The sequence below is a fragment of the Candoia aspera genome, chromosome 3 (genome assembly GCF_035149785.1).
Source record: "Candoia aspera isolate rCanAsp1 chromosome 3, rCanAsp1.hap2, whole genome shotgun sequence".
Classification (NCBI taxonomy): domain Eukaryota; kingdom Metazoa; phylum Chordata; class Lepidosauria; order Squamata; family Boidae; genus Candoia; species Candoia aspera.
The window spans coordinates 105,284,264-105,310,935 of NC_086155.1; the positions used below are offsets into that span (position 1 = coordinate 105,284,264).

Genomic DNA, 26,672 nt, shown 5'->3' on the forward strand with positions numbered 1-26,672 from the left:
CGCCCAAACTGGACTTTCCTATGATGGCTTTTAAAAACGGCGGTTTTGTCCAGGGCCGCGGAACGCCGGTCTCTCTGCGCGCTCCTTTCCTACAAAGAAACCCAGCGCGGCGGGACAGGCGGGGGAAGCGTCTCTCCGTCCCCGCTAAGCTAAGAAGTTCCTGCTTGGAGGCAGCACGGGCAGGCGGAGACTTCTAGTGGGAAGTGAGCAAAAAGCCTATAGTAGTTGATTTAGCTTGGGCTAAAACAGGAACGGAAGACAGGCGCCGCCCATGGCGCTGGGGGTGCCTTATCAGGGCGGCATGGCGAGGGTGAGCGGATGCACGGCGCTGCGTTGGGGCCTGGGGGCCAGGAGCGCTTCCAGGTTGGCGTGCGGCAGGTGCTGCTTTTGGCTTATCTCAAATGCCCTTTCCCCAATCCTTATTCACCCGCTTTTCTCTCTTCTTTTTGCATTACAAACGAACATTCTCTTCCAGTTTGGCCACCAGAGTACGGAGTTCTGCTCCCCGCCCGCCCTGCGATGGGAGGATCCCAGTGGTCCCCTTTCTGTTAACCTCCGCTTTATTCCCGGGCTAGTTTTATTGCCGGGCTGATCTCAGTGGACTAAATGGGGTTGACTGCAGCTTTGCCTGTCCGTTCAGAAACAAGCATTGAATTTAGTGAGATCAACTCGTAGGAAAGTAGAGGGTTGCAACTTTTAACGTTAGTATGAATCCCGCATACCAAAAACATTGGCGGGGTCTGCAGTTTGTCCAGTAGCACTGTATGAACTGACACTTTGTGCCATCACAAAAGTCAGCGTTTCCTGTTTTGATCTATGGTTCCCATTCGCAGCCCTACCCTTGAGATTTTTGTAATGCACGTCCACCATCTGTCTGCTGCCTCTATAGAGGCAACAGAGGACTTGAATAAAGGTGCAGAAGATACTATTAAAGGGGTGCCGTGTTTTCCCCCCCTGCAAGCCAGCTACTAAAGTTCCTATTTCGGGAATAGTAAGTGGTACTGGAGGTTTGTCTCACTTAGTATCTGCTGCCTGGCTGGCCCCTTTTCAAAAGTTGTGGCTTCCCACTACGTAAGAACTTGGTGCCCTTGGCCTAACTCGCATGTTGCTGCCTAATCTTAGCATATTCAAGTCCATGGGAGCTTCTGGGCTCCTAGCCTTGCCTCAGCCCAGCTTCTTTCATTCTAGCTCAAGCTCCTCCTTCGAGCTCCTTTGTACTTTTTCTGTACTTTTCCAGTCTGGTTTTGCTTCTCTTTCTGGCTTGGCCCCTCTCCCCTTGCAGCTCTCCTGGGTTCCATTGCTTCCCTGTTTCTTTTCAGTGCAACATTTCTCTACTTCCTCTTGAATAACTTAATCATTTGCTACAGGATCAGCAGAAGACATTACAGTGCAAATTGTGCAGATTTTGGTGTCTGGATTGCCCAATTACTTACCAAGTTCCTCTAAGAACCTGGTCAGCAGCAATTGAATGGGGATGCTGACATACAAATACCTGATAAATTAGGCCCTGCAGTCTCTCAGTTCTCCCCTTTGCTTCATTATTTAGTACACCAGATTTAGCCCAGGGTTGCCAGCTGCTGATCTGGCCCACCCCCTGGCAGCCTAGCCAAATCTGGACTCATCGTTCTGCAGATTGTAATCCACCTGGTTTGTAAAGACCAATGTAAAGAGAATTGCCAGCTACCAACCAGTTCTTGCAATTTCTTTCTGGGCAGACTGGATGCACAAAATAGAAACCTAACAGCTAGGCACATTACTGCTAAATAATTATGCTAGACTGAGACAAATTATCCCGAGTCCTTTTGTTTCTTTGGATGAGATACTTGTGGTTTTTGATTTATGCAATTCCTATTTCGACTGATTGGTCAATGAGTTGCAGTACGATTCTCCATTAATTTCTGATGGGATGGCTATTTGGTGTTTTGTAGGTCAGACCTGGCCCTAAGATTATCTGCCCCTGCACTTCCATCTTGCAAAGTCATATATGCTAGAAGATACGTGGTATATCTGAAAGAGAACGTTGCCGTTATCTGTGTTCTCTTTGCCTGAATGCTTGTGTGGACAGTTCAGACCTCTATGCCTTTGGAGAAACTGGAAGGATTTTTGTGTGTGTGTGGCATTACATAACCCCTTTAAAACTAGTTAAATGTGTAAGCTGAGCAATCTAGTGGGTAAGTGGGCTGAGTGCAGGAGCCAAATTCAGCCCCATTTCCAAATGAATATATTTATTAAAGAGATTAATTCAAAAATGGAGAAGCAAAATCAGAAATGATCTATTGCTTTTAAAATCAGATGAAACATTTGCTAATTATTTAGCATTTAACCAGCTTTGAAACCTTAATGTTTTAAAGAACTAGCTTATAGCAAGACTTTTGGGATACACACCAAAGTCTGGACTTTTTGCCAGCTTCTCAAAGATAAAAATTCATTTTTTGCAGTCTTATTTGTGGAGGTTGGGAGACTTCCAGACTGAGAAATTTAAATTCACATTAAGAGATTTTTATAATCTGATTATTTATCTTCCAAGACATCTAAAACAGAAAGTCTTTGTGTACGTCAGAGATGAACAAAGTTACAGTATTTTATGGGCTACAAACCATTTTATCAAATTACAAAATGTTCTGGGATGAGGATATATGCACCCATGAGTTGGAGTAGTTGAGTTTTAAACAGTAAAATTGGAGAAAAATTGAATTCACATGGTAAAGAAGATAGTGATGATTGCTGGTAATCTTACCATACTTAGTTAAGAAACATAAAGGAGACTGGGAATGGACAACTTTATCTGCAATAAATTATCACTTAGGTATAGGTATAAATACTTATCCATTCTATATTCCGTGGCTGACTCACTCCCAGGTGTGAGAGGCACCCTGGAGAGGCTGGGATAGCACACCATTGTGATATCCTTAGTTTGATCACCCTATACATTCCACTGCATTGTTATCTTGTGCACATTCAGGGAAGACAAAGGGTGCTGCCTCTTGAAGGCTTTCAACATGTTCATATGCTTTTGTTTCATATTAAGAAGGTTGTAAACTAATGAGAAGTATTCAGTGAAAAGAAACCATGATGGGCAGTGATTTGGAAAACCAATTTTTTGTGGAAAGATTGAAAATTCTAGATATATTTAGTCTGGAGAACCTTAAGACTGGGCAATGGGGAGATTTTTTGTTTGTTTGTTTCTTTATGTATGTTCTCAAGTCAGTCTCGACTCCCGGCGACTGCCTGGATAAGTCCCTGCAGTTTTCTTGGCAAGGTTTTTCAGAAGCGGTCTGCCTTGCCTCCTTCCTAGGGCTGAGAGAGAATCACCCAGCTGGCTTAGTGCCTAAGGCGGGACTAGAACTCATAGTATCCTAGTTTCTAGCCTGGTGCCTTAACCACTACACCAAACTGGCGATAGTACTCTGTAAATAGCTGTCCTGTAGACTGTTATACTGGGACGTGGTGGCGCTGCAGGTTAAACTGCTGAGCTGCTGAGCTTGCCGATTGGAAGGTTGGCGGTTCAAATCCGCGTGACGGGGTGAGCTCCCGTTGCTAGTCCCAGCTCCTGCCAACCTAGCAGTTCGAAAACATGCAAATGTGAGTAGATTAATAGGTACCGCTTTGGTGGGCAGGTAACGGCGTTCCGTTTAGTCATGCCGGCCACATGACCACGGAAGTGTCTATGGACAAACGCCGGCTCTTTGGCTTTGAAACGGAGATGACCCCTAGAGTCAGACACGACTGGACTTAATGTCAAGGGAAACCTTTACCTTTACCTTAGACTGTTATGCAAAAGATGGCAAACACTAGATCTAATGGTCTTAAATTACAGGAACATACATTCTGATAAGACAATTGAACCAACTGCTTAGAGCAGGGGTCCCCAACCCCTGGGCCGCGGACTGGTACCGGTCCGTGGCCTGTTAGGAACTGGGCTGCACAGCAGGAGGTAAGCGGTGGGCGAGTGAGCGAATTTACATATGAGTGTTAATAGCCACTCCCCATTGCTCGCATTACCGCTTGAGCTCTGCCTCCTGTCAGAGAAAGCAAGTCCACTGGCTGCTATCTCCAAACGGCGCAAATAAAAGTTCAGGAAAAAAAGGAAGTGCTTGAATCATCCCGAAACCATCCCCCCCCCCCATCCATGGAAAAATTGTTTTCCACGAAACCGGTCCCTGGTGCCAGAAAGGTTGGGAACTGCTGGCTTAGAGGAAAGTAAGCTCTCCATTAATGGAAGTCCTCCAGCAGAGGTTGAATGGCCATCTGGTGGGAATACTCTAGCCCTGGGTTTCCTGTATCAAACATAAGTTGGACTGGATGGCTTGCAAGATATCCTTTGACTGAGTTCAACATAAACTCCTCTCTTCTCCACCTAAGTACATTTATAGTTTTGTGGAATCAACACAGGACTCAAAGCACGAATAAACAAGGCTGACTGCAGTCTTTATTGATACAGTGTACACCAGAGGGGTCCTCACCAAGATGGTGGGTGCCTCTCCTGTAGACAAAAGAAATGCACTGGTATTTATACATTACAGAAAAGAAAATGATGTAAACATACATCTTCATACGGTGATGCAGGCATACATACATATTCATAAGCAATAGATCTCAAGTTACGTTCTGTCCTACTTATCTATTCTGAAGAATGCCATTGTCTTAGTGGGAAGAAGGGAGGGAGCAGACTTCTTGAATACAGGGATTTGTGGGTTGCTATAGGAATGTCCTGATAAAAATTAGCAGAAGCTGCAGAAGCTGGTGTGAGATAGCTTCCAAGGTTGTTGACATATACCTTTACGTGATGGGCAAAATCATTATAAAACTGAACTATCTACGGCAGCCTTCTCTAAATAGCTGAAATCTAGATATTTAGAGCGCAATAATTAGAGGGTATTATGTTCGGAAAGGTTGATCTAGGGGAATAGATTGTTTTGATCATTTTATGTTTCTGAGAGGGAAACATCTTGCATTCAGGTTTCTGGAAAGATATTCTGAGTATACATAGGTGCAGAGCAGGGTTATAAGAAGGGTTATGTGCTATTTAGCAGCCTTGTGTGGTGCAGAGTGGTAGGCGGCAGTATTGCATCTGAAACTCTCCCCACGACCTGAGTTCGATCCCAGCGGAAGCTGGATTCTTGGGTAGCCGGCTCAGATCGACTCAGCCTTCCAACGGCAGACCACCCCACTATAGTCTGCCAAGAAAACGTCATGAAAGCAGCATCCCCCCAAAGGGTCAGACATGACTCAGTGCTTGCATAGGAGGCCTTTCACCTTTTTTTTTTTTTAATATGCTGTTGGAATTAAACATAAAACTGGTGTTAGAAGCTGGAGAGGGAACCCTTACCAAGAAGAGCCAAAGGAAATGAATCCGAGAAGATTCTTTTAGTGAATAATTTCTTCTGGATGAGAAGTGTTATTAGGAGTCCATAAATAATCAGAAGTTAATCATTATTTAGATGGTATCTTCATACTGTTTTACTAGCAAATATACTCTGAACCCAGGCATTTTAAGGGTTAGGATTATAACCCATATATGCTACATATAATTATAATAATTATAATGCATATATGTTCTATTCTGCAGCCCTATGTGAGTTCATTGGGAAGATGTGGAGAGTAGCTCAAATCACATTTGGATGAATATAATACTAATGCTCCTGGGATCAAACCTTTATAGCACAAGCTTGCAGTTACTAGCAAATGGGTCTTATGAATGTTTTTGTATCTACCAATACAGGATTAATGAAAAGAAACTTTAGAAAGAAAGTTAAAGAAGAAATGAGTTGGGTACCCTGAGAATCATGCCTCCATGATCTTTCTTTCTGCAGGAAGAACATTTTTGGCCCAAAATCATGGGAACCCATTTCTCCAGGCAGCGTTATCTTCCTGCAGCCCCAAAGGACCTATCGAGCAGCACTCTGCACTGAACTGAAAAAGCCATTGGTTGTTAGGGATGTCCCATCTGCTTTACTTCAGCCGCAAGAGGTAAACAGGTAACAATACTTGGGGCGTTTAAGGTTAACTTTAAAAGTTCTTCTACGTGATAAGTTAAGATGGTTTTGTTTGTAGGATTTAGATTACAGTACCTTGAATATTTATTTACAACCGATTGGGCAGTGTGTGGCCCTCAGCCCTTTCAATGTAGGCAATTGGAAACATTTCATTCAGACCTCTGGTAAGGCCTGTTTTCTTTTTCTTATCAGAGTGCTATTGGAAGCATCCTATTTGAGAGGAAGCCAAATCAGACTCTTTGAATAGAATCCAAAGCTGTGGAATGTAATTGGCCTATGCCTGCACTCCACTCAAGACTAACTTGGTACAGATGTGTGAATACAGCTGTACCTTTTTCTTCCCTTCTTTTTTTCCCCCTTGGATTTTTACCATCTTGCCTGATCGCCTGTTCTCAGTTGTAAACTGTAATCTGGCCTTAATGAATAATGTGATTAACTTGTCATTTCTTAAAAGGCCCCTGGAAAGGAAGTCAACTTACAACAAAGTGGTTGAAAGAAAAGTGTACTATTGCTATAGTTTTCTAAAAAATTTACTAATCTACCCAAATAGTTTCTACCCCCCAGAAAGCCTGATTCATTTACAGGGTAGTCCTCAGTTAACCATTCATTTAGCAACCATTCAAAGTTACAGTGGCGCTGAACGAGGAGACTTATGGCTAGTCCTCGAAGTTGCAGCAATCACAGCATCCCTGCGGTCACATGATCACAATTCAGGTGCTTGGCAGCCAGCTCACAATTACGACAGTTGCAGTGTCCCTCAGTCACGTGATTGCCATTTGTGACCTTCACTACCAGCTTCTGACAAGCAAAGTCAATGGGGAAGCCGGCAGGAGGTTGTAAATGGCAATCATGGGACATCATGCCTAATGACTGTGCGGGATTTGCCTAACAACCACAACTGGAACTGCCATGGTAAGTCAGTGCAGCCACATGACATCGTGCTTTACAACTGTGTTGCTTAGCGACAAAGTTACTGGTCCCAATTACTGTCGCTAACCATCAGCATTGACAGCTGGGAGTAAAAGAGCCAGTTCTTCTGAAGCATCCTAAGATGTCCTTGCTAGGTTGCTTGTAGTTAATTCAGGCACCTGTGAAAGACCATTTGCACGCTCAGTTTGCCATATGGAAAAATGCAATATATGAACTGACCCTTAAAACAGACCGAGAAAATCATGTACTTTTATTCTCTATCGCTAATGAATACCAATGACTCTAATTGTAAATATGATACATATTGCTTGCTTTATCATTAATTGACAACCAGATAAAAAGGGAAAACTATCATACACATGCTGTATCTGCTTGCTACTTATAGCAGAAAAATGATTGTGTAAGTCGAAAGCATGAAATGTAAGTTGAGAGAGAAAACATTATTTTTGTAAAGACAAAATAAAATTGGTCTTTTTTGTGAACCCTACTTAAATGTTACCACACATTTCACAGAGTGGGGAAACGTTTTCAAGCTTTGAAAGACCAGAGATCAGTTTCCCTTGGGGTTTCAAATAACTAAGAGGCATGTGTGTCATTTAAAACAAACTATCCTCCCTTCTTGTTACTCTCTTCCCCAAAAGAGTTTCTTGGGGCATCTGAAGATGTGGAATATGATCTGTGGAGGCTTATGCTGTACAGTTATGGTTAGCCTTTAAGGTGGTGGTGTTTTGTTACAAAAGATTAACACAACTACTCCTTTGGAAAACAATTACATTTTTAAATTGTATTTTCTTCCCCAATTATTTTATGTACTTATTAAACTGGATCATAGGTTGGACTTTTAATGCAAATATTAGAATGTCTTCTTCAATCATGTTTTGGGATATTAAGCTAGGACTTTTCAACATGTGGCGATGCATCTGGGAAAAGAGGCTTTGCTTACTGTTGGATAATGTAAATGAGGATTTTCACAGAGAGCTGGTATTTTTCAGACTTGTGGTTTCTGTTTGCAATGCAGTAATCAAAACTGATATGCTTTGAAAAGGGAGAGTGTCAACTGCTACTTGGACTGTTCTTAAAGAGACAAGAGACAATAAAAAAGGCTGGCAAAATGATTAATAGACAACAAAACAAACTGTCCTATTGAAAAGCAGAAACAAAATTTTTGGTGGTAGTTGAATCCCTACTACATTTAATTGGGTTGACATAAAATAGCAAATAAATTCCCTAGGACAGTAGTTTCCTCCAAATTTAGAAGCTTGATCAGATCTTGTTATGTTTTTCTTCACTTGTAGAAGCTTCAGGCCTGTGTGCAGTAGTATGCTTAAGCCTAACACGGTGCATAGCTTTGACCAAGTCTTGCAAATGACTGGCAAAGTTTGCTGATCCACAGCACTTCTTTTTAAGAATCCAGGAACATATGCCTATCTTTATGAATAATTTAAGGCATATATGTAACCTGAAAAGAACCTGGGGTTATAATAACCTCCTTACCAGTTCAGTAGAAATTATTCCTGCTAGCCAGAATTGATTGGACAGGTATTTGTTCACAAGAGTAGTTTATGCAAGCTAACTATTCTCTAGAGAGCCAGTTTGGAGTAGTGGTTAGAAACCAGGAGACTGCAAGTTCTAGCCCCCTGCGTGACCTTGGCCAGTCCCTCTCTCTCAGCCCTAGGAAGGAGGCAACGGCAAACCACTTCTGAGAAATCTTGCCAAGAAAACTGCAGGGCCTTGTCTAGGCAGTCATCAGGAGTCAACACTGACTAGAAGGCACAAAAGCAAAAACCAACACCTCCCACCCCCCAATCTCTGGCAACCAATGTATTGTCCTTGTGGAAAGGAAGCAGGATCAGATAAGGAATCCACTTTTTTTTCTCCTCTTCTTCTTTGCACAAATAGCATCCAAGAATATTAAGAGATTTCATTAGATTAATCTTATGTATGTACAGAAAAGAATTCTTTCGTTTGTTGCATTTCCTAAACTAATTTGATCATTCCTTGTGGATGCATGCTAAAGAGGAAGAATATAAGGTTACTGATACGTTTAATCTGTCTTCCTCCCTTCCTTTTCTTACACACACACACACACACACACACACACACATTTCTGGTTGTGTGAGGAATGGTGATTGTTTCTTCTTGTAGGTCAGAATTCGTGTCCGTTGCTGTGGAGTCAATTTTGCTGACATACTGGCCTGCCAGGGTCTTTACCAAGAACAGCATTCCCTCCCGCTCACCCCAGGTGAGTGAAAACATTTTCATCTTGTATATCTTGTGAGAAGGAGCCCTAACATAAGAACAAAATACCCCCCTTGTATGATTAACAGAAATAAGCTGAGCAGGTTGTAAAGATCACGCTTGCATTCAAACTTGAAGGCTAGTGGCTTGTTGGAAAAGATAAGTCCTTGACAGGACTTCCTGGAATTTCCCAATAGATGGCAGCATCTTGATGCGAGGATCGTGGGTTCAGATATCCTAATAACAAGAAATCTCTCTTGAAGCCTTTTAGGTTTCAGTAAAGATTCTCTTTATTTTAAGATACAGTCCCCTATCCATGCAAAGACTCAAGTGAATAAGATTCCCCAATTCCCTCCTTTTCTTGCCTTGTCCTCCTGCCTTTCTTTGAAATTGAATATTTACAACTGCTTTGGTTTTACAACGTAACTTCCAGCTGCATTCTTTAGTGTTTTCTGATACGGCGTTAGCCACAACAGCCTGGCTCCAGCTCCCTGTGCCATTAGTGATGTCTCTGGTTTCCCAAGCAGTAATTAGTGAACCCCCCTCCCTCTTTTACAACCCATGACAGAGGAGAAATCTCAGAAGTGATTTTATGGCTTCTGGGGCAAACCTCTGACATTGGCCTTCTTGGGGCTCAGAAGCTTAGCAGAGTTGGGCCTTGGTTCCAGAGAATGCCAGGGCTATAAACTAGATTAGAAAATCGCAAAAATATTCTTGAAGAAGGCAGTGACAAACTACCATGATAATGCTGGCAAGAAAATTAATATAGACATGTTCATGATTTGACCATGCGTGGCACTCAGCTTGGAGGAGACTGGACTTATTGGAATAATAGAGTTCAAAGACCACCTGGTCCAACTTCCTGCTCCGTGCAGAAATCCAAATTAAAGCAGAGAGATGGCTATGTAGCATCTGCTTGAATATATCCATTTTACATTTAGAGCTCGGTTTGGTTTGAGTGACCGCAAATAACTAACATTAATCCTGTAATTGCTGTATAGCATACATAGTTCTGGCCAAGGGCAGCAACAGTGTCATGTCTGGCATGTCTCCATTAGCCAAAACTTTTTAGTCGTGTTGTCTCAACATTACTTACAAAGGCAATTTATAATGGATCCTTCTATTCTCCTTATATTAGAAATGTTGATTGAGGGAAGCTGTGATCTGTGTTGTTTGGAAAAGACAAATTTGCGGAAATCTGACTTGAAGATTCAATAGCCCATGCATTAATTGTTGTGATTCATTGTAATATTTTCTTACAGCGTATATTTGTATGAAAAAAAAATACAATCATTTGAAAAATTAGATATAAATGGTTAACTAAAACTGTTAACTAAAATAAAGTATGAGGTCAATAACCTAGATTTCTCTGAAAGGAAATAAGATATTTTACAGGTCAGACACTGACAGTTTTGGGGTTCCACATATAGGCTTTTGTGAGCATCTTACTTCCTTAATATGAACTAAACTTAGAAGGGAAGAGAAAGGAGTAAAAAGTGCAAGGAAAAAGGAAAAAGAAGAGAAAAGAAAGAGAAAAGAAAGAATATAATAAAGAGAAAAGAATATGTAAAGAAGTGACTTCCAACCTTCATCACAACAAGTATAAATACATTTACAGCCTCTTTACCCCCTCTAAGGTTACAAACAATTATCCATCTCATATCACATCTCTTATCTATAAACAAATTCATAAAGCATGATCTTTTCAGTCCTGGTGTCAGCAGAAAGTCCATAAAGGATAGTCAGAAGTAACATATTTTAACCTTGATCAAATAAACCAACTTTATATTTCTTTCTTTTACTTTTAACAGTCTTAATCTTCAGTTCATTCAAACATTATTGTAGGATTTGATTTATCTTCATTTCTTCTTTGTCCCATTGCACAGAGTTCTTCATGGCTTTAACAAGACTCTTTTGTAAATCCAGTAGGAAAAAATTATCCAGGCCACTACTATTTTCTGATTCCATTCTTCAAAAGTCTCCTTCAGTATTTTTATTGTTAGAATGTTACACCATCTTGCAGGCCTGTATATCTTCCCTCTACTTAAAATCTTTAGTTCCTTCTAATGTCCAGTTTTTGAAATTATGAAATTCTTTATCTATGTTATGTCTTGTAAAAACCAAAACAGGATCTACTTTGCATGAGAAGCTGTACTTTGTACTTATAATTAATTCCAAAACTTATTGTAAAAGCTTCAATTATCCATTTTTATCTGGACCCTTAATCCATTTATAACTTTCTAGGATCAAAATAATATTTAGCTTTTTGCTGTTTATTTCAGATTCTTTAAATTCTTAACCTTATAATTAAATTTTTCTTTTGTTCAGGATTAAAGGCAGACTCGCCTGGCATTTTCAGACTTGTAGTTCGGAAGGTCTCTAATAGCTTAGAAATAGTTAATGAGTAATTTTAGAAAGTGGTTACGAGCAAGATGGCTAATCCTGTTGTCTCCCAGCGCTGAAACTTGTGGAAAATTGCTGTCCTGTGGTCTCCTTATGGGAAGCAGCTGTCCAAAGCACATGTGGACAATCTCCTGTCCTCTTCTTATCCAGAGAGCTTCCAAGGAACCGATCTACTCACCGGTTCCTTAGTCTTTGCTGCAGTCATCAGTTCTGCTTTCACAGAGCTGTCTTCAGTTTGCTATACTTCCCTCAGAAGTCCATTTTTTATTAATAGTTCTTAAGGTATGTGTCTCCCCATATACCTTAGTAAACAACAGTCAAAATATATGCTCCCCATTACTTCCATACCAAAAAGGTGTCACGTCCTGGAATTTCTGAAAAGCAGGACAGCTACATCAGCCTTCTCCAACCAGATGTGTTGGAATAAATGTATCCTGTGATAGAAATTGCAGTCTAACCCATCTGAAAGCATCATATTGGAGAAGGCTGATATCAATTGCCATTCTGTTCCCAGCTTTCTTGATGAGAATCCCTGCTTTGTAAAAAGACTATGCAAATTTCAGACATACATCTTTTATCTGAGATGCAACTACTGGGAAGCAATAGATAAGTAATAAAAAAAATTAAAAACAGAGGATTTTTTAAAAAAAAGAATCATAGAGTACAAATATTTTGTACCATTTTAAAAAATTCTCTTTATTGTGCTGATGGTGACATCTTCTGGTCAATGCTCAGCACGATTTTGATGTAAGTTATTTTAGTATGGGACATCCATATGTGTGTGTATGTGTATAATTATGAGAATAATGTAGGATCCATTGGTGGTCAGTACTTTCAGTAGGATCAAGAAAAATGGCATAAAACAGTGTCACATTTTCAAATTCTCCAGAACTCTTGAGATAGAGTAAAATGTAGGAGATGAAAAAAAAAAATGAAAATAATCCCCAAATTAGGTCAGATAGACCTCTGTAGTCTGCATTTTAAATTCAGCCTCAACATGGAACTTACAAACTGAATGCAGTGGTCACCAGTAGATGATGGAATAGATGTCTCAGCAGGTAGCAACACTTGGCCAGTCTTGTCTTGGCTCAGAAGCTAAGCAGTGTAGAACCTGAGTGGTATTTGAATGGGTAACCATCAGAGACTTCAGGATACCAGGTTAGATTGGGAAGATGAAAAGCATCGCCGTAAGGAGCAGTGGTAAGCCATTTTCTTATTGCCACCAAGATAATAACATGAACATGTTGATAAAGTCACCAGGAGTTTGACTTGAGAGAGCTGACATTTAATATTACAAGGCAATGAAAATTACTGACCTTCCTTCACTGAAAACAGTGAAGGCCAGCTATAATTTAGATCTGTTCCTTTAGCTTAAATCTTTTGCTAGGCACAGAATAAATTATGACATTGTAGATTAGGCAGGGAACATTTATTTGCTTTGTTACCAGGTCTGTGTTTGTACTCTGCATATAAAGTGATTGCTACTAGTGTGGAAGTAACTGATGATACATACAACAGCTCTGTACTATAGTGATGATCTGTTTTAGATGATCTGTTTTAGGAATGGAATACTCAGGAGATGTGGTGGAGACTGGGAAAGCTGTCACCAACATCAAAGAGGTAAGGAAGAGTCTTTGGAGTAAACCTTAAAAGAGGATTTTGTTATGCAAATTGGGTACATTGCTGGCCTGGGAGAAAAGAATATGGAAATTCCTTAAGTAGTTGCTCACTAAACTACTGGAGTTGTAATCTGTGAACTAGGACAGAAAGAGAATATGCATAAATGCACATGTCTTCTTAAGAAGAAATGCACACATTTTAAAACAGCCATATCCAGTATTTTCATTCTGAAAGTAATTGGGTAGAAAGAATATTGTTCATATACCCAGAATAGATGTGAATTAATTTATTCATAATAGTACAGATTTTCAGTACTCTTTGTTGTGTGAATTTTTCAGCAGCAATAGTTTCCCAAATGCCACTGATCCAAAGAAAGATGAAATTTGGTCTTCCAGTGGTTTTTTATAGCAAATCTAGCAGCAAACATCAGAAACTGAAATACTGTCATGTTGCATCAGTGGATATGTCTCAAGTGAAATAAACAATAAACCAAGATTATTTGTTGTATTTTGGGGCCACTTTTCTGACTTCTTAATAAGTTTTGAGCAAAAATAATTTTTGGATGTTGTTGCCAATTACACAACAGTAGTATCATATACCATCTTGCTTAGATTTTCATCAACAAATTCTAGAAAAATAACAATATAATGCCATTTTAGTCAAGTATAGTGTCACTTGTGGATTATCTTCATGCTCAGTTCTTTGATGATGAGCTGAAAAAAATTTAAAAGGAGTTCTTTACCACAGAGAGTTGCAGTGAGGCTCATCAAGTTCAAATCTTATCCTTCCAGAGTGTTTTGAAAAATTCAAGAGAATCTGTCATTAGAGTTTTATGTACTATTGATGAGATTCCCTTAATCGGAAATTAAGTAAAATTCCTTATTCTTCGAATATTCCACATTGTAATGGATAAGCTGCAATAAAAGCTTACAAATCATGGTTGACTTCACTCATTTGGAGCCAAGTGGGAAATTGTGACCAATCTTCCTGCAGCATGTTTTCGATGGTAACAAGATTTTTAACAACCATCCTTGCCCAGAGCTTCTGGAGTATAGTGGTTTATAACTCTTGTTCATTCATTCTATACCTAATCAAGATTAACATAGTGGAATGCTGATTAAAATGTTGATATTTTAAATATCTTCTACTTGTTCAGATGTGTTCATATTTCATGGCAAGAGGGGGAAAGTGTCAATTTTTCTCATCCTTATGGCTCTCTGATGATGCCTTTGGATAGGGGGACTGTGTCATTGGTGTGACTAACGGAAAAGCTCTGGCGGAGGAATACACTGCAGATCCAAAGGTACGAAAAAGCAATCCCCCCAATTTTTTTTTAATTCATTGCAAAAAGAAAAAAGTATGTCAGAAAATAAAGGAATTATATGAATATCCATCACTCATAATTTATTCAGTTAATTTTATTTATAGGCTCGCAAACTTAAGTTTAGCTCATTTTATCTAACTTCAAAAGAGAAAAGAACAATTGGAATATTAAATATATGGAATAATAAAAGAAATCCCAATTTATAAATAGTCCTCTAGTTAAGACTTCAAGTGATAGGAAGCTTATCCAATAGGGAAAAGAGGTAAGTTCTTCAGATCGTAGTACAATTAGAAGAAAATGAGTATTCTTCTTTCTTGGAAAACCAACCTTTTTGCAACTGTAAGAGCACACAAAAGCCATTTCCTTTGTCCGGCTGGTTAAAGTGCCAGCAAATGTATGTGGCTCGATTATGGACCTCTAGAAAAATTACTTTGTAAACTGTGCTACATGTCCTACGGTTAGTTAATAGGGGCTGTCACTGGTATTTCTTATTGCAGAAGATAAGTTCAGAGAATAACAAGTTCAGAGAACTCATGATGCCTGTGTTCAGGATTTCATTTCATTTTCTCTTTTGAAAGTTGCTTTGGAAAATCCCCCAAGGAATACCTTATGAAGCAGCTGCAGCACTGCCTACTTCTTATGGGACAGCCATCTTGGCCTTGAAACACAGAGCACAAACACAGCCAGGGTGAGTGGAGGCCCAACAATAGTATAATGAAGTCTTACATTTGGCCAACACAATTCTGGGTTGTGTTATAATTCTGTGTCCTATAGTAATTGGTGGCTGTCTTGAGGCTTCCCCTGCCAGGAAAATACCAAGATCTGTGTCTGTTTACACAACATTCAGAGCTGTTTCACTATTCCAGTTTATAGCTTGACTTGTTCTAATGCACAATTATGTAAATTTTGTAGATGAGTTTTTATTTTTAATATGCTGATATTTTGACGTGCAACAGATTTGAAGTAAGGCATATTTTTTTCCTAACAAAGTAAACTGCTAAGAATTAGGCTGGAGGAGCAGTTCGATATTACTTACAAAGCTGTTGCCCCAAATGCTAGCTGCCTCCCTAAGTTATATCACCTCTGTCGGAAGAAGTTAGAAGCATTTATTGTTTATTATTTATTTATTTTATTAATCAAATTTATCACCGCCCATCTCCCAAAAGGGACTCTTTTTTACTCTTTTTACTTTGTGCCCTTATAACCCTACGTTCTGTGTCTGTCCCTTCAGCCAGTGAGTTAGCCATTGAGCAAGGAAATACAGAATTAGGGCAAGGCAGTAAGTACTACTAGATCAGTCTTGCCCAACCTTATGTCCTCAAGATAAGTTAGAGATCCCTCTGACTTCCTTTCAGGATTTCACTGCTTTTTTCCAGAGGAGCCTATAGAAATTTGAAGCCACATCCACAGAGCTTCCTCGCCTCAGCATGAAGCCCCACAAATGGTTTCCAGACAGTATGTCCTCATACCAGCAACTCTGTCTTCCCCTGAGCCTGGACTCGAAGCAGCCCAAACATAGCTTTAGCTGCTCTGTTTTGGAAGATTGTTTTCCCTCCTATCCTGGCTCAAGATCTCCTATTTGGACAATCCATGGTGCATGGAGGAGGAGGCTTGATGTTTTGTGGTCTGGGGTGGTGAACTGCTCATCCCCAGTTGGTCTGGCCTCCTTGCATCTGGTCCCTGGGCTCAGCAGTGATGGTTTGGCTACAAGGGAACATCTAGAGCTATTTGTTTTTTTAATTGGTTGACTGGCCAAGAGGGTGCAAAGCCCTGAAAATGACCATCTCTGTTTTAATGCAAGTAATTCAAACAACCAAATAACTTGGCTTCCTTCCCAGTTGTTGTAGCTCCCAGGGTAGCCCTGACTGCTCACTTCCTCTCCTTGTGTTCTTATGGTAGTTAACAAGTATAACACCGATCTCCATAGAAAAATCCCTTCCCAAACTCCTGCTCTTCAACAACACTTATCCAGTGGTTGCATCTTGGCTGCACAATCCGGATGACCTTAGATGGTATCCTGGAAATACAAAAAACCTTCACTCTTTTCTGCCACTTAGTGGCTGATAGGTTAAATGGTCAGCTGGTCAACCCATATTTATAAAGAATAAAAATGCTACAACAGGAAAGAGAAAAGCAAGCAATGCAGCAAGTAACCAGGAGCAGCATGCATGTGAGTTGGAGAAGGCTTTTCACACAATGAAGGATGTTGGATAGGGCTGGAATTCCAGCTAAGGAAACTACCAATTATGTCCCTTAAAATGTGTGCCTGTTAGAGCTGTATGAAGAACAGTACAGCATGGATCCATTCCAGGTGTGCACTAAGGATGTGCTGTGGTGGCAAGCCAGATTTAGGGCAGCATGATTTCTTGCCAGCTCTGGAAGGACTGGAAGGGAGCATAGCAAAGCCGCTGTGTATGTGTGATCTCATCCTGGTCTGATGGGTCTAGTTTTCCTCAGAGTGAGCCTAGTAATGTAGATGGACGCTGGGGTGGGATGGAGAGAGGAAGTGAGCCAGATAGACTTTTAATGTTTTAGATCACCAGCATTTAATACATTTCTTCAGTCTCAAACTATGCTTCTGTTTACTGTAGAGAAACTGTTCTGGTGACTGCAGCTGCTGGTGCCACAGGACTTGCAGTTGTGGATGTGGCAGCTAATGTTCTTAAGGCAAAGGTATGCACTCTTTCACCAGTATCAGTTGGGGTGACCTCTAGGCAATCTTCTAGATCAGACAAGAATCCTGAAAAACCTTGAAAAACTCCTTTACCGCTTCTGGTTGCCAAAAATGACTTCTGCAGTAAAGTCAGGTAATGAATAAGCAAGCAAACAAGATTCCACTCATAAAAGTAGCGCTCTCTATCAGACTGCAGTGGCTCAGAGCTGCCATTCCTACAAGAGCTCCTTATCAGTTCCAAGAGGGGCCATTTACAACAGAGGGCCCTGTCAGATGAAAAGAAGAGGCAGTTTTCAATTATTCCACCCATAATCACCTCAGGAGTCATTGCTCTGTTCTGAACGCTGCTCTAAAACTGCAGAGTGAAGGTGGAATAATGGGCAGTTCTCTTCCCACTGAGCTTACCGAGGAGGAAATAGTATTAATTACATTTATGAAGAACAACAAGAAAGAAACCAAAAAATGCAACCAGACCCACCATCTTAGATTCCATCCAAATTAATGCTAGAGCAGCCGCCTCTAACCTACTGTGTGGTAGGCGTGTTGGATTTCAGCTCACATAATTTTGTGGCCAATGGTACCTAGAAATTATGAGTTCAAGGCTGGGGAAAGCTCTGTTGGCTTTAACTGAATGGAAAGGGCTCGTCTGCTATCATTCAGCCATTTGAGTTGGAAGCTTGTACCATTGTCTTTGGGATTGCAGGTGATAGCAGCAGCAGGAAGTGACAGTAAATGCAGCCTGGCTATCCAGAAGGGAGCTGTGGAGAGTGTGAATTACAGTGCGGCTAGTCTGAGAGAAGAGGTGAAGAAACTGACAGCAAACAAGGGAGTTGATGTGGTTGTTGACACCGTTGGCGGGGACATCTTCAAGCAGGCATTGCATAGGTGAGCTAAAGCCATGATCCATGTCTTTCGGAAGGCAAAATTGGGCAATTTTTTGGTTGCTTAGGGCAAGGGCTGTAGTGAGTGGGGTGAAGATGTACATGAGTGAGGCCAGGGTTTTATGCTTTTTCCTGGATTTGGTGGGGATTTCACAGTTCTTTAACAGCTACATCAAGGCTGTTTGATGTAGATACAAGGTACAGTTATTTGATATAAGGCTATACTGACTTTATTGGATTGTGTGTTTGCCATTTCAAAGTAGTGAGAAATCTTGGAACCAGTTTTTGGCAGTGATAACAATTGGGACTTCCAGGCTCATAGAAAAAGGCTTTGGGGTTGCAGGCAACCCTAAACTCTTACATTTCCTTCCCAACCATATGCTGTGAGCTGAACCTACAGGTCTGTAATTCCCTGATTGACCTTAGTGGGGGCTGACATTCTGCTGGATGTGAGCTCTCAGTAAGTTTGAAAGATTCTCCCCCTTTCTGGTCAGCTCAAGTTAGGGACATTTTCTGGTAGTCATGCAAAGTGAATAACCATTATCTGCATGGAAATAATCCCAAATCCCCAAAATCTGAGCCTCCAGTGGGGCTCAGTACATGTGAGAACTGATAGAAAAATATCTTTTAAAAAGTACCTCAGAAGAAATTAGAGGAGGAAGAACTGATTATAGCTTCACCTAATAATATAAAAGCTCTCTGCATGTTTAATCATTTTATCTTCTGTAAATATATCTGATTTTTATGAAGTGGGAGTCATTTTCTTGACTGTGCAGGATAATATCTGAAAATGTCCAATAAATTTTAAAATCTCCAATTTCTTGGTCACAACTGTTCTATTCTTTAAAATTTCTTACTTATTGTATCCAAAATATTAGTAAGTGGATGGACAACCTGTGACCTGTTGCTGAATTCCAACTCCTAGCAGTCCCAATGAGCATGGCCAATAGCTGGGGATTCTTGGAGTTGTAGTTTAGCAACATCTGGAAAGCTTAAACCCTCTATTTCAGAAGCCATCTAGCCGAGCCCTCCCCACTCTATCTGTAATTTCCTGAAAACTACTATTCATCTGCTCTTTCTCTTTAGAAATAACGCTTTTGCTTTCATTGATGACAAGATTTCCATCCATTCAGGAACAAATTTTGACCTAGTCAAAGTGTTACGGAGCTGTTATATTAACTGTCTGGTCCAAGTACTAGCTTTCAATTTCCATCTTTGCAGTCTGGCTTTTGAAGGCAGAATTGTGGTGGTTGGTTTTGCCGGAGGAACTATACCTTCCATTCCAACCAATATACTGCTTCTGAAAAACATCTCTGCTCTGGGACTATTCTGGGGCCGGTACCGGGATGAAGAGTTCCCAGTCTTCTCCGCAACCATTTCTTCAGCTCTTTCATATTACCAAGATGGTAAAATCCAGCCTCACATAGGAAGAGTGTTCAAACTGGAGGAGGTAAGGAGAAAAAGCTTGGCTTTAACATTTTTGAAGCTTCTGTAGAAGTTCTTGGATTGTCCAATGGACAATCTTTAGTTATAACAATGGAAGAAAGGCTCTAATGAAGTTCGGTGTGTGTGCGTGCGTGCATATGTGTCTTGCTACTATTTTCAAGGTTAATATTGTTAATTCTGTCTCCTTTATCTCTGGAAGAAAGTATTGCTTAGATTTATCATTGTTGCTTTCTGTGTACGGACCTGGAGAGTAAGTTGGCTTTCTGAATAAAAACTCATCCATGAATTTTGATGTTGCAGCCTACTGAAGTCCAGTAATTTTGTCTATTCAGTGGATGGCATTGGCAGCCATCACCATGCTGTTTGTTGAATGTAAAGCTTTGGCATGGAATATACATGCTTTCCCCATAGGAGATGTAGAGCAGATGAGCTGATATTAGCCAGTGGTGAAGAAATGAAATGCAAGCATTTCTAACGTTGCATTTCCATTTTAGCATTCAGTCAGGGAAAACATGAGTACAAATCCTTGCTCATCTGTGAAACATAGGGGGTCAACCTCTTAATTCTCATTTATATCTACTTCATATGGATATTAAGATGAAGTTGGTGTGTAGTATGTACAGTGCATCATGCCATACTGAAGAAGAAGACAGGTAAAACTTGAAATAATATTAAAATAAGGTTTCTCTTTAAGAGGAATGTCTCCAAACTTTGCCATGCTAGCAGTAGCTGAAAATAACATTAGGAATTGATGGAATCTTTCAGTCCATCCAAACTATCACTAATTCTTTCTAATTAAGAGTCCAATTGCTTTTCATATCTCATTAAATAAATGCAAATTTAACTCCCACAATTAACTTGGGAAAAGCTTTAATGTTGGTCATTGTCTTTAATTATGGAAACCATTTGCCTTAAATAGTATCTTTAATTGGATTTTATCTAGATTCTTACGATCAGTTTCAGGGGGAACTGGGGAATTATTTCTGACCTTGCATAATTGTGGCTTTCTGAAGAATTCCCCAATCTACTGGACCAAGTTTCTGCTTCTCCCTAGCTTTATGCCACTGTAGATAAAAGCAAAATAATCTATGCTCGTAACTTTCAGGGAATATACTTGGTGCCATAAAAGCTAATTATGGGATTATCATTTCACAGTCCAGCATTCTGTGAGCCTGTTTATGCATTTATTGCACGGTGAATAAGTGAGTGCCACTGAATAGATTTGCACCTCCATCTTTGTAACACATTTATTGACCCTTTCTTTTAATTGCTATACAGGTAAATGAAGCCTTTGCACATGTGACCCAACGTAAATCTACAGGAAAGGTTGTCATCTCAATTAATTAAGCCTCCTTTTCTTGGGGAAATGTACCCATGTGCTACATCCTGCTGAAGAGAGAAGTGACCATTGTCACTAAATTCAGATCATTTAGCACGTGACAGGCCTTTTTGGATTACAGAAGAAAACTTTCTAGCCTAACCCACTCATTGATTTTCTATCACTTCTGTAGCTTCTATCTATCAGACCCCAAAGTTGGTGATTGGTCAACCCTTGCCTATTCTTATTCCAGCTTTTCTGCTGTTGGAGCTGCAATAATGCTAGATATGTGCAGACACCTTAGTATACTTTTGCCCAGGGCAGTGTCCTCCTCTGAAGCTTTTAAGCCAGGTCTGTGACCAGGAGACACAGGAGCTAATTCTGTTATTTGGGCTTCGAAGATTTGGCCATATAACCTTAAGGGGCTCTGCCTGATAAGAATTGTATGCATGATACTAGAATAAAATGCAGCAATAATGGAGTGGAACTGTTTTTATTGTTCTTCTCAGTATCTGGGGGGTTCCTTTTGATATATAAAAAAGATTGGAGTGGAATAGGAATGTTGGGAAAGACTATTGTCATCTTGAGGAAAGTCAAAATGATGACGACAACCTATATAAATTTTGTATGTTACTTTCTTTTTTATGAATAAAAAATATATATAATTTTGCCAGAAGAGTTGTTTCTATTCATCATTGAGTCTGACGTAAACACATTCCTATGGATTTACTGTAAGCTGGTAGTTAAACTCTCTTACAGATATGGGTGATGTGTGGCAATCCCGTGAGCTCAGTATCTAAGGGCTTGATAGTCTAAGTGTACTTAAAAGTGGGGAAGAGCTTGATTCTTCTTTGAACTTTGCCATCTGTAGATGTCCAGGACTGAAGGCATGTTGGTTTATCCATTTCTTTCATTCTTTTCCCCCATGTTTAATAATATTTTATAACACTTCTGTTTTGTATGATTAATGTTAGTAACAGTTGAGTTGGTAATTGGGGAGCCAGAGGTACCCTGGAGGGGGTGTTAAATCCAGTTGTTGGCTGGCATGGACAAGGACTATTGTAAGTTCTCTACATTGCCTTTCACTCCTATCCAGCAATTTAACCCTGAAATATGAATGGTGAGATAAGAACAGAAGACAGAATCCCCATGACTGAGGTCCAAATTAGACACAACACTCAATTCTCTGTGTTACTTCCTTCCGTTTCTTTTAATCTAAAGGAGTCTTGGTCCGTTGCCTATCTTAATAAAAAATGCACCAGGTTAGCAAAACCCTGGCTAAACAGTTTATTATACCATGACAGGAATAATGATAATTTTAAGAAATAGGATGGTTCAGTTACATTTTTTGTCAAATAGGCCTGCATCACCTTCCTTTCAAAAGCAGCACTTAGAAATTAGCTGCCTGTCTTCAGTTCTTTCTGTTGTCTGGATTTCTGACAATTGGGCTGGGTGCATCGATGTGGTAAACTAGAACGTACTTTGAAATAGAGGCTGATAAAATATTCTGCTGACTCAGAGATTGGCAGATACACTTCAAATCAACCACAGGGAAAGGCCCATAGGATTTAAGCAAATTACATTGTTTTGCAGTGCCTTGCCAGAATTTGAATAGTTTATTTCTTTATTTTAAATAATATTTAAATTACACATTTTCATTCATTTTTGGGTTGGTGTGTGTGAAAAATTTATATGATCTGAAGAGAAACCGGAACATTCATCTTTGTTTTCCTTTTTTGTTTGGTAAAGATAATTTGCATATTGTTCTTAGGGGACTTCATTGCTCTGGGTTTTTTGTTTGGGGGTGTTTCTCCCTAAATATTTGTTATAACAGGTCCTGAAAACATAATGGGCAGGTTCATATCCATTTAACAGGAAGTAATTGGGTGTTTTTGAATGGGCAAAAAGGGCAGCTAAAAGAAAAGAGGAGCCCTGCTATGCTCCTTTAGGATCTAGTGTGCACATTAGTCACCTTTTACATTTTAACACCCCTTTTTTATTTCTTGAATTTTGGAACTACACAAATGTTTAATTAGAAGCAAATAGAAACCCCTAAGGCTGGGTAAACAGAACAAAATTCCTGCACTGATTTTATCTGCGAAGTCCTGATAAATAAACAATTTTATAGCTTATATAAAGGCTTTCCAATTCTGGTTCATGAAACACAATAGCTGGGTTATCGTAAAATACTGAATCAGAAACCACCCGATTCCACTTTAGCCTAGTCTAGCATGCTGTTTGAACACAACTTTTATGTCTGGGTGTACTTTTTCAACAGCCATGGGTAAAACTCTCAGAAAGTCATACATTCTAAATACTTCTGTCCCCCATCCATATGCTCCAGCCTTGATTTTTTTGTTGCAAGGAAAATACAAGCATTTTGCTATAGTCTATAAAGAAGACCCAGGTGGACAAACAAGGGCTTTCTTCCCTTCAAGCAGGGGCATCTGCAGACCCTGATTGTTGGTTTTATATCCCTATAGCGAAGATGGCTAATAAAAAAACTGGAATGTGTGAATCTTGTTTTGAAAAATGTGGGCTTTCATTGCCTTCTGGAGCAATTTTGATATTGAAATAAACTAAATTAAGCAAACTGACAGCAAGCCCAAAGTAGATTTATGGGTTCCACTCTAGCAGACAACCATGAGGAAGACGTATAACATGAATGAAAGGCTATGACAGGAACTCATGGAGGGAACATCCTATGGGCCTCAATCTCCTCATTCCTGACATAGCAATGAGGAGATATACCAACGTGAAACTGGATAAGAGCCTGGTAGAATACCACTATCCCACCCATCACCCAAAGTTTCAGGTCTATGAGAGACCATGCTCCAGAACAGAGGAGTACAAAAGCATCTATCCCAACCGGTTTTACACTAAATTAAGTTAATGTGAAAAAATAATGGCTGATACAGTTCATAAATGTGAAGGGATAGCACAGCAGGTTTAAACTGGTTTTGACTTATGTTTTGTTCTAAAACATTCCCTGGGGTCAGAAATCCTGCGGAATTGGTTTGTTTAGAATCACGAGTGCAGAACAGGAGAAATGAAGGAATGCTACCCTCAAATTCTCCACTATTTTTTCATTTCGCATACAATACCCTATGCAACTTAGGAGTAGGGTTCCTTAATAAATTGTGGTGAACTCTGGAAAGGCCTCTCTCTTCTCTCTCTCGCACTTGTTAGGACATTAGAAACAAGAAAGAAGGGAGACCAAGCAAACCTGAGGCTCGTTTCAGCTTGTCCACAAGGTCTGTTGCACAAGGAAATGTTATTCTTTATTTTTTTTTACATGTACTTTTATGCTGTAACAATAAAAAATCTAACTGGCCTATAGAATCAATATACATGCAAATAAATATATTAATAAATCAACTTCCTAATGAGTAATAACAAAATCAACAGCACTGCTCAAATTTCCAAGTTTTTATAAGGTTTCTAAAAATTAACAAGGATGCTGAACTTATTTCTGGGAGGAACCAATTCCGCAGGAGCTCCAGCAGAGAATGCTTGCTTCTGAGATTCCTACTGCTGAATCTCATGAGGGAGGTGACTCTTAGCATGATTTCTCTGCTGGCATGCCTTAGGAGGCAGGTTCTACCTGGAGCAAGCTGTTCTACAGATAACCATACCTCAAGCCATGTAGGAATTCACGAATTATTTCTCGCATGCTGAATTACACCTGGAAACAAACTGGTAACCAGTACAGCTCCGAAGTGCTGGTGGTAATGTGAGAGCATCTGATTGTTCTTGTTAATACACAGATAAGTGCATTCTGTAGCAACTGAAGTTTCTAGCCATTACAGTATTCCATTTGGGAAGCGATAAAGGTATGAGTTTTGTATTGCCAGTTTCTCCCATTCCAGGAACTGCCTCAATTGGTGCACCAACTGAAGCTGGGCAAAGGCTGTCCTGGTCATAGTTTCCACTTGCTATTCGAACAGGAGCTGAGAGTCCAGAACAACCTTGAGATTATTGACCGGCTCCTCTTGGGGGCAAATAACCTCCACATTAAGAGCTAATGTTGGAACTTTCCCAGAATCAGCCGATTTCTGGAATTAACAGCCACTTCATCTTGCCTGAATTGTTTGAGTGTCTGATTTGGAAAAAATAAGTCCATAATAGGGAAGTATCAAAATGCCTAGAGCTGCTTCATTTTAGGCAGAATGAGATGCAAACAGCACAGATATAGATCCTTCAGAAAACAACCCTATCAAGTTTCAGCTTTAAGGGTTTTGCCCACAATAAACCTTTGAAACATGCTCCCTGTGCCTCTTCTAAGGTAGAGGTTGCAGGAATAAGTAATGACAGTATAGCAGCCTCCACATTGTCACAAAAAGCTCAGAGAGAAGCCCAACAGCGCCAATATAGAAGAATCCTTATCTTAACTTCAACTCATTTAAACTAAGCTCTTAATTTTCCGTGTTTTGGGGGTGCCAGGCTTGGCATGACATGGAAGCATGATCATTGACTTAACCTTGTGGGATGGGATGCTTTGCTGGTCAGGCTTGGAGCCCTATTCAGAAAAGTGCACTTAGCTTCCATTTCTGTTGGCACAACCAGTGCAGAATTTATCCCAAGAGAAAGTAACATTAAATATTGTGGCTCACCACATTAAAAAAGCTGGGAGTTGAATATGTCATTGATGCTCAAAGCAATGCAGGCTTTCTCATCCCAATGCAGTTGAAGTTGAATCAAGATGAAGATTTCTTGCTAGCTGCTTGTATCAGAAAGGGAGCCCACCACACTAGACACTGATGCTCAACATTCAGTGTAGAAATAAACATTGTGTCATGTTCACTGTTTCAATGTGCACTGTACATCGTAATGTTTCACATGCCATGGTGCTGACGCGCGTTTCTGTTTGGGAGGGAGCTGCTGTGAAACCTTGTACCAAGCTCTGTATCTATGTTCATTTCAATGGAATGTGTTTGGGTTATGTGCTCTGTTCAAGGACTTTTCCCTCAGACCATCAGAAGCGTTAGGAGCACCTGGGATTGTGAGCTTGGGAAGATTCTACGGGGGGAGGAATCTGATTTGTACCGAGGGTTTTTAGTTTGCATTTGGCATGCTTTTATCATTCTCAACTTTCTTTGTGATCCTGCATACTATTCTTTAATAAATCAGATATCTTTGCATTCCTGCTCATGAGTCTGAGAGTGTTTTAGAATAGGCATTCATTAAATAAAGCTGAGAATCACCAAAGTTGTACCGTTAGCTCCTACCAAGATCAGTTAATGATGGCCGAGTCCAAGCTCACGACCAGGGGACTTGAGGAGCCAGCTAGCTTGATGCCCGAGTTGACAGTCAAGAGCGGAAAACTGAGCCTCATCCCAGAACCTTCAGATTTCCGACAGGATTCGAGTTCCAGCCCTGAGGTGGAGGAATCTAATGATGGGGGAGAACCAGAGCAACCGGCACCCAGCGAATCGCCTGCAGAGTTTATCACCTGGGATGCAATGGGAGAACCCCAGCCAGGGACGTCCCAGGCGTCCTGGAAGCATCGGTTCCCGCTGACCCCAGACATAGAATCTACCACGGTATCAACAGAGAGGCAGCCTAACACGCAAGGGAGGGAGGAATCTCAAACCCCTGAAAGGCTAAGAGTGGTGGAGGCCAAAATAGAATTGATGGAGTACATGTTAAGAAACCTGTCTCTATCATTGGGGGGGCAGGGGAGGCACGACGGAGGTCCCAGCTTCACGCAACCATCCCCCATCCTCCCACCTGGACTGCCGGCGGAGCGGGGCCAGAGACGGCTCCGGGATGAATCTCCACCCCGCAGAGCAACAACTACCATAACCTGGGGCCCAAACACTCAAGCAGCCGCCGGTTCCGC

General features: G+C 40.5%; 1 protein-coding gene across 1 annotated transcript; it reads left to right on the forward strand.

Annotated features, from left to right (window-relative positions):
• The first annotated feature begins 274 nt into the window (after nt 1-274).
• Nucleotides 275-21,436, forward strand: LOC134493737 (quinone oxidoreductase-like protein 2). The gene is made up of 10 exons (XM_063298480.1): nt 275-378; nt 5,814-5,970; nt 9,072-9,168; nt 13,129-13,187; nt 14,425-14,490; nt 15,090-15,199; nt 17,103-17,184; nt 17,889-18,070; nt 19,288-19,516; nt 20,791-21,436. Exons 1-10 carry the CDS (start codon nt 302-304, stop codon nt 20,857-20,859), a joined length of 1,128 nt encoding a protein of 375 aa, XP_063154550.1. The 5' UTR covers nt 275-301; the 3' UTR covers nt 20,860-21,436.
• Nucleotides 21,437-26,672: the final 5,236 nt, after the last annotated feature.

Coding starts and splice junctions, on each gene's coding strand:
- LOC134493737 (XM_063298480.1), top strand. CDS start 302: ATGGCGAGGGTGAGCGGATGCACGGCGCTGCGTTGGGGCCTGGGGGCC. Junction 379..5,813: donor TCCAGGTTGGCGTGCGGCAG/GTGCTGCTTTTG, acceptor TTCTTTCTGCAG/GAAGAACATTTTTGGCCCAA. Junction 15,200..17,102: donor AGAGCACAAACACAGCCAGG/GTGAGTGGAGGC, acceptor TGTTTACTGTAG/AGAAACTGTTCTGGTGACTG.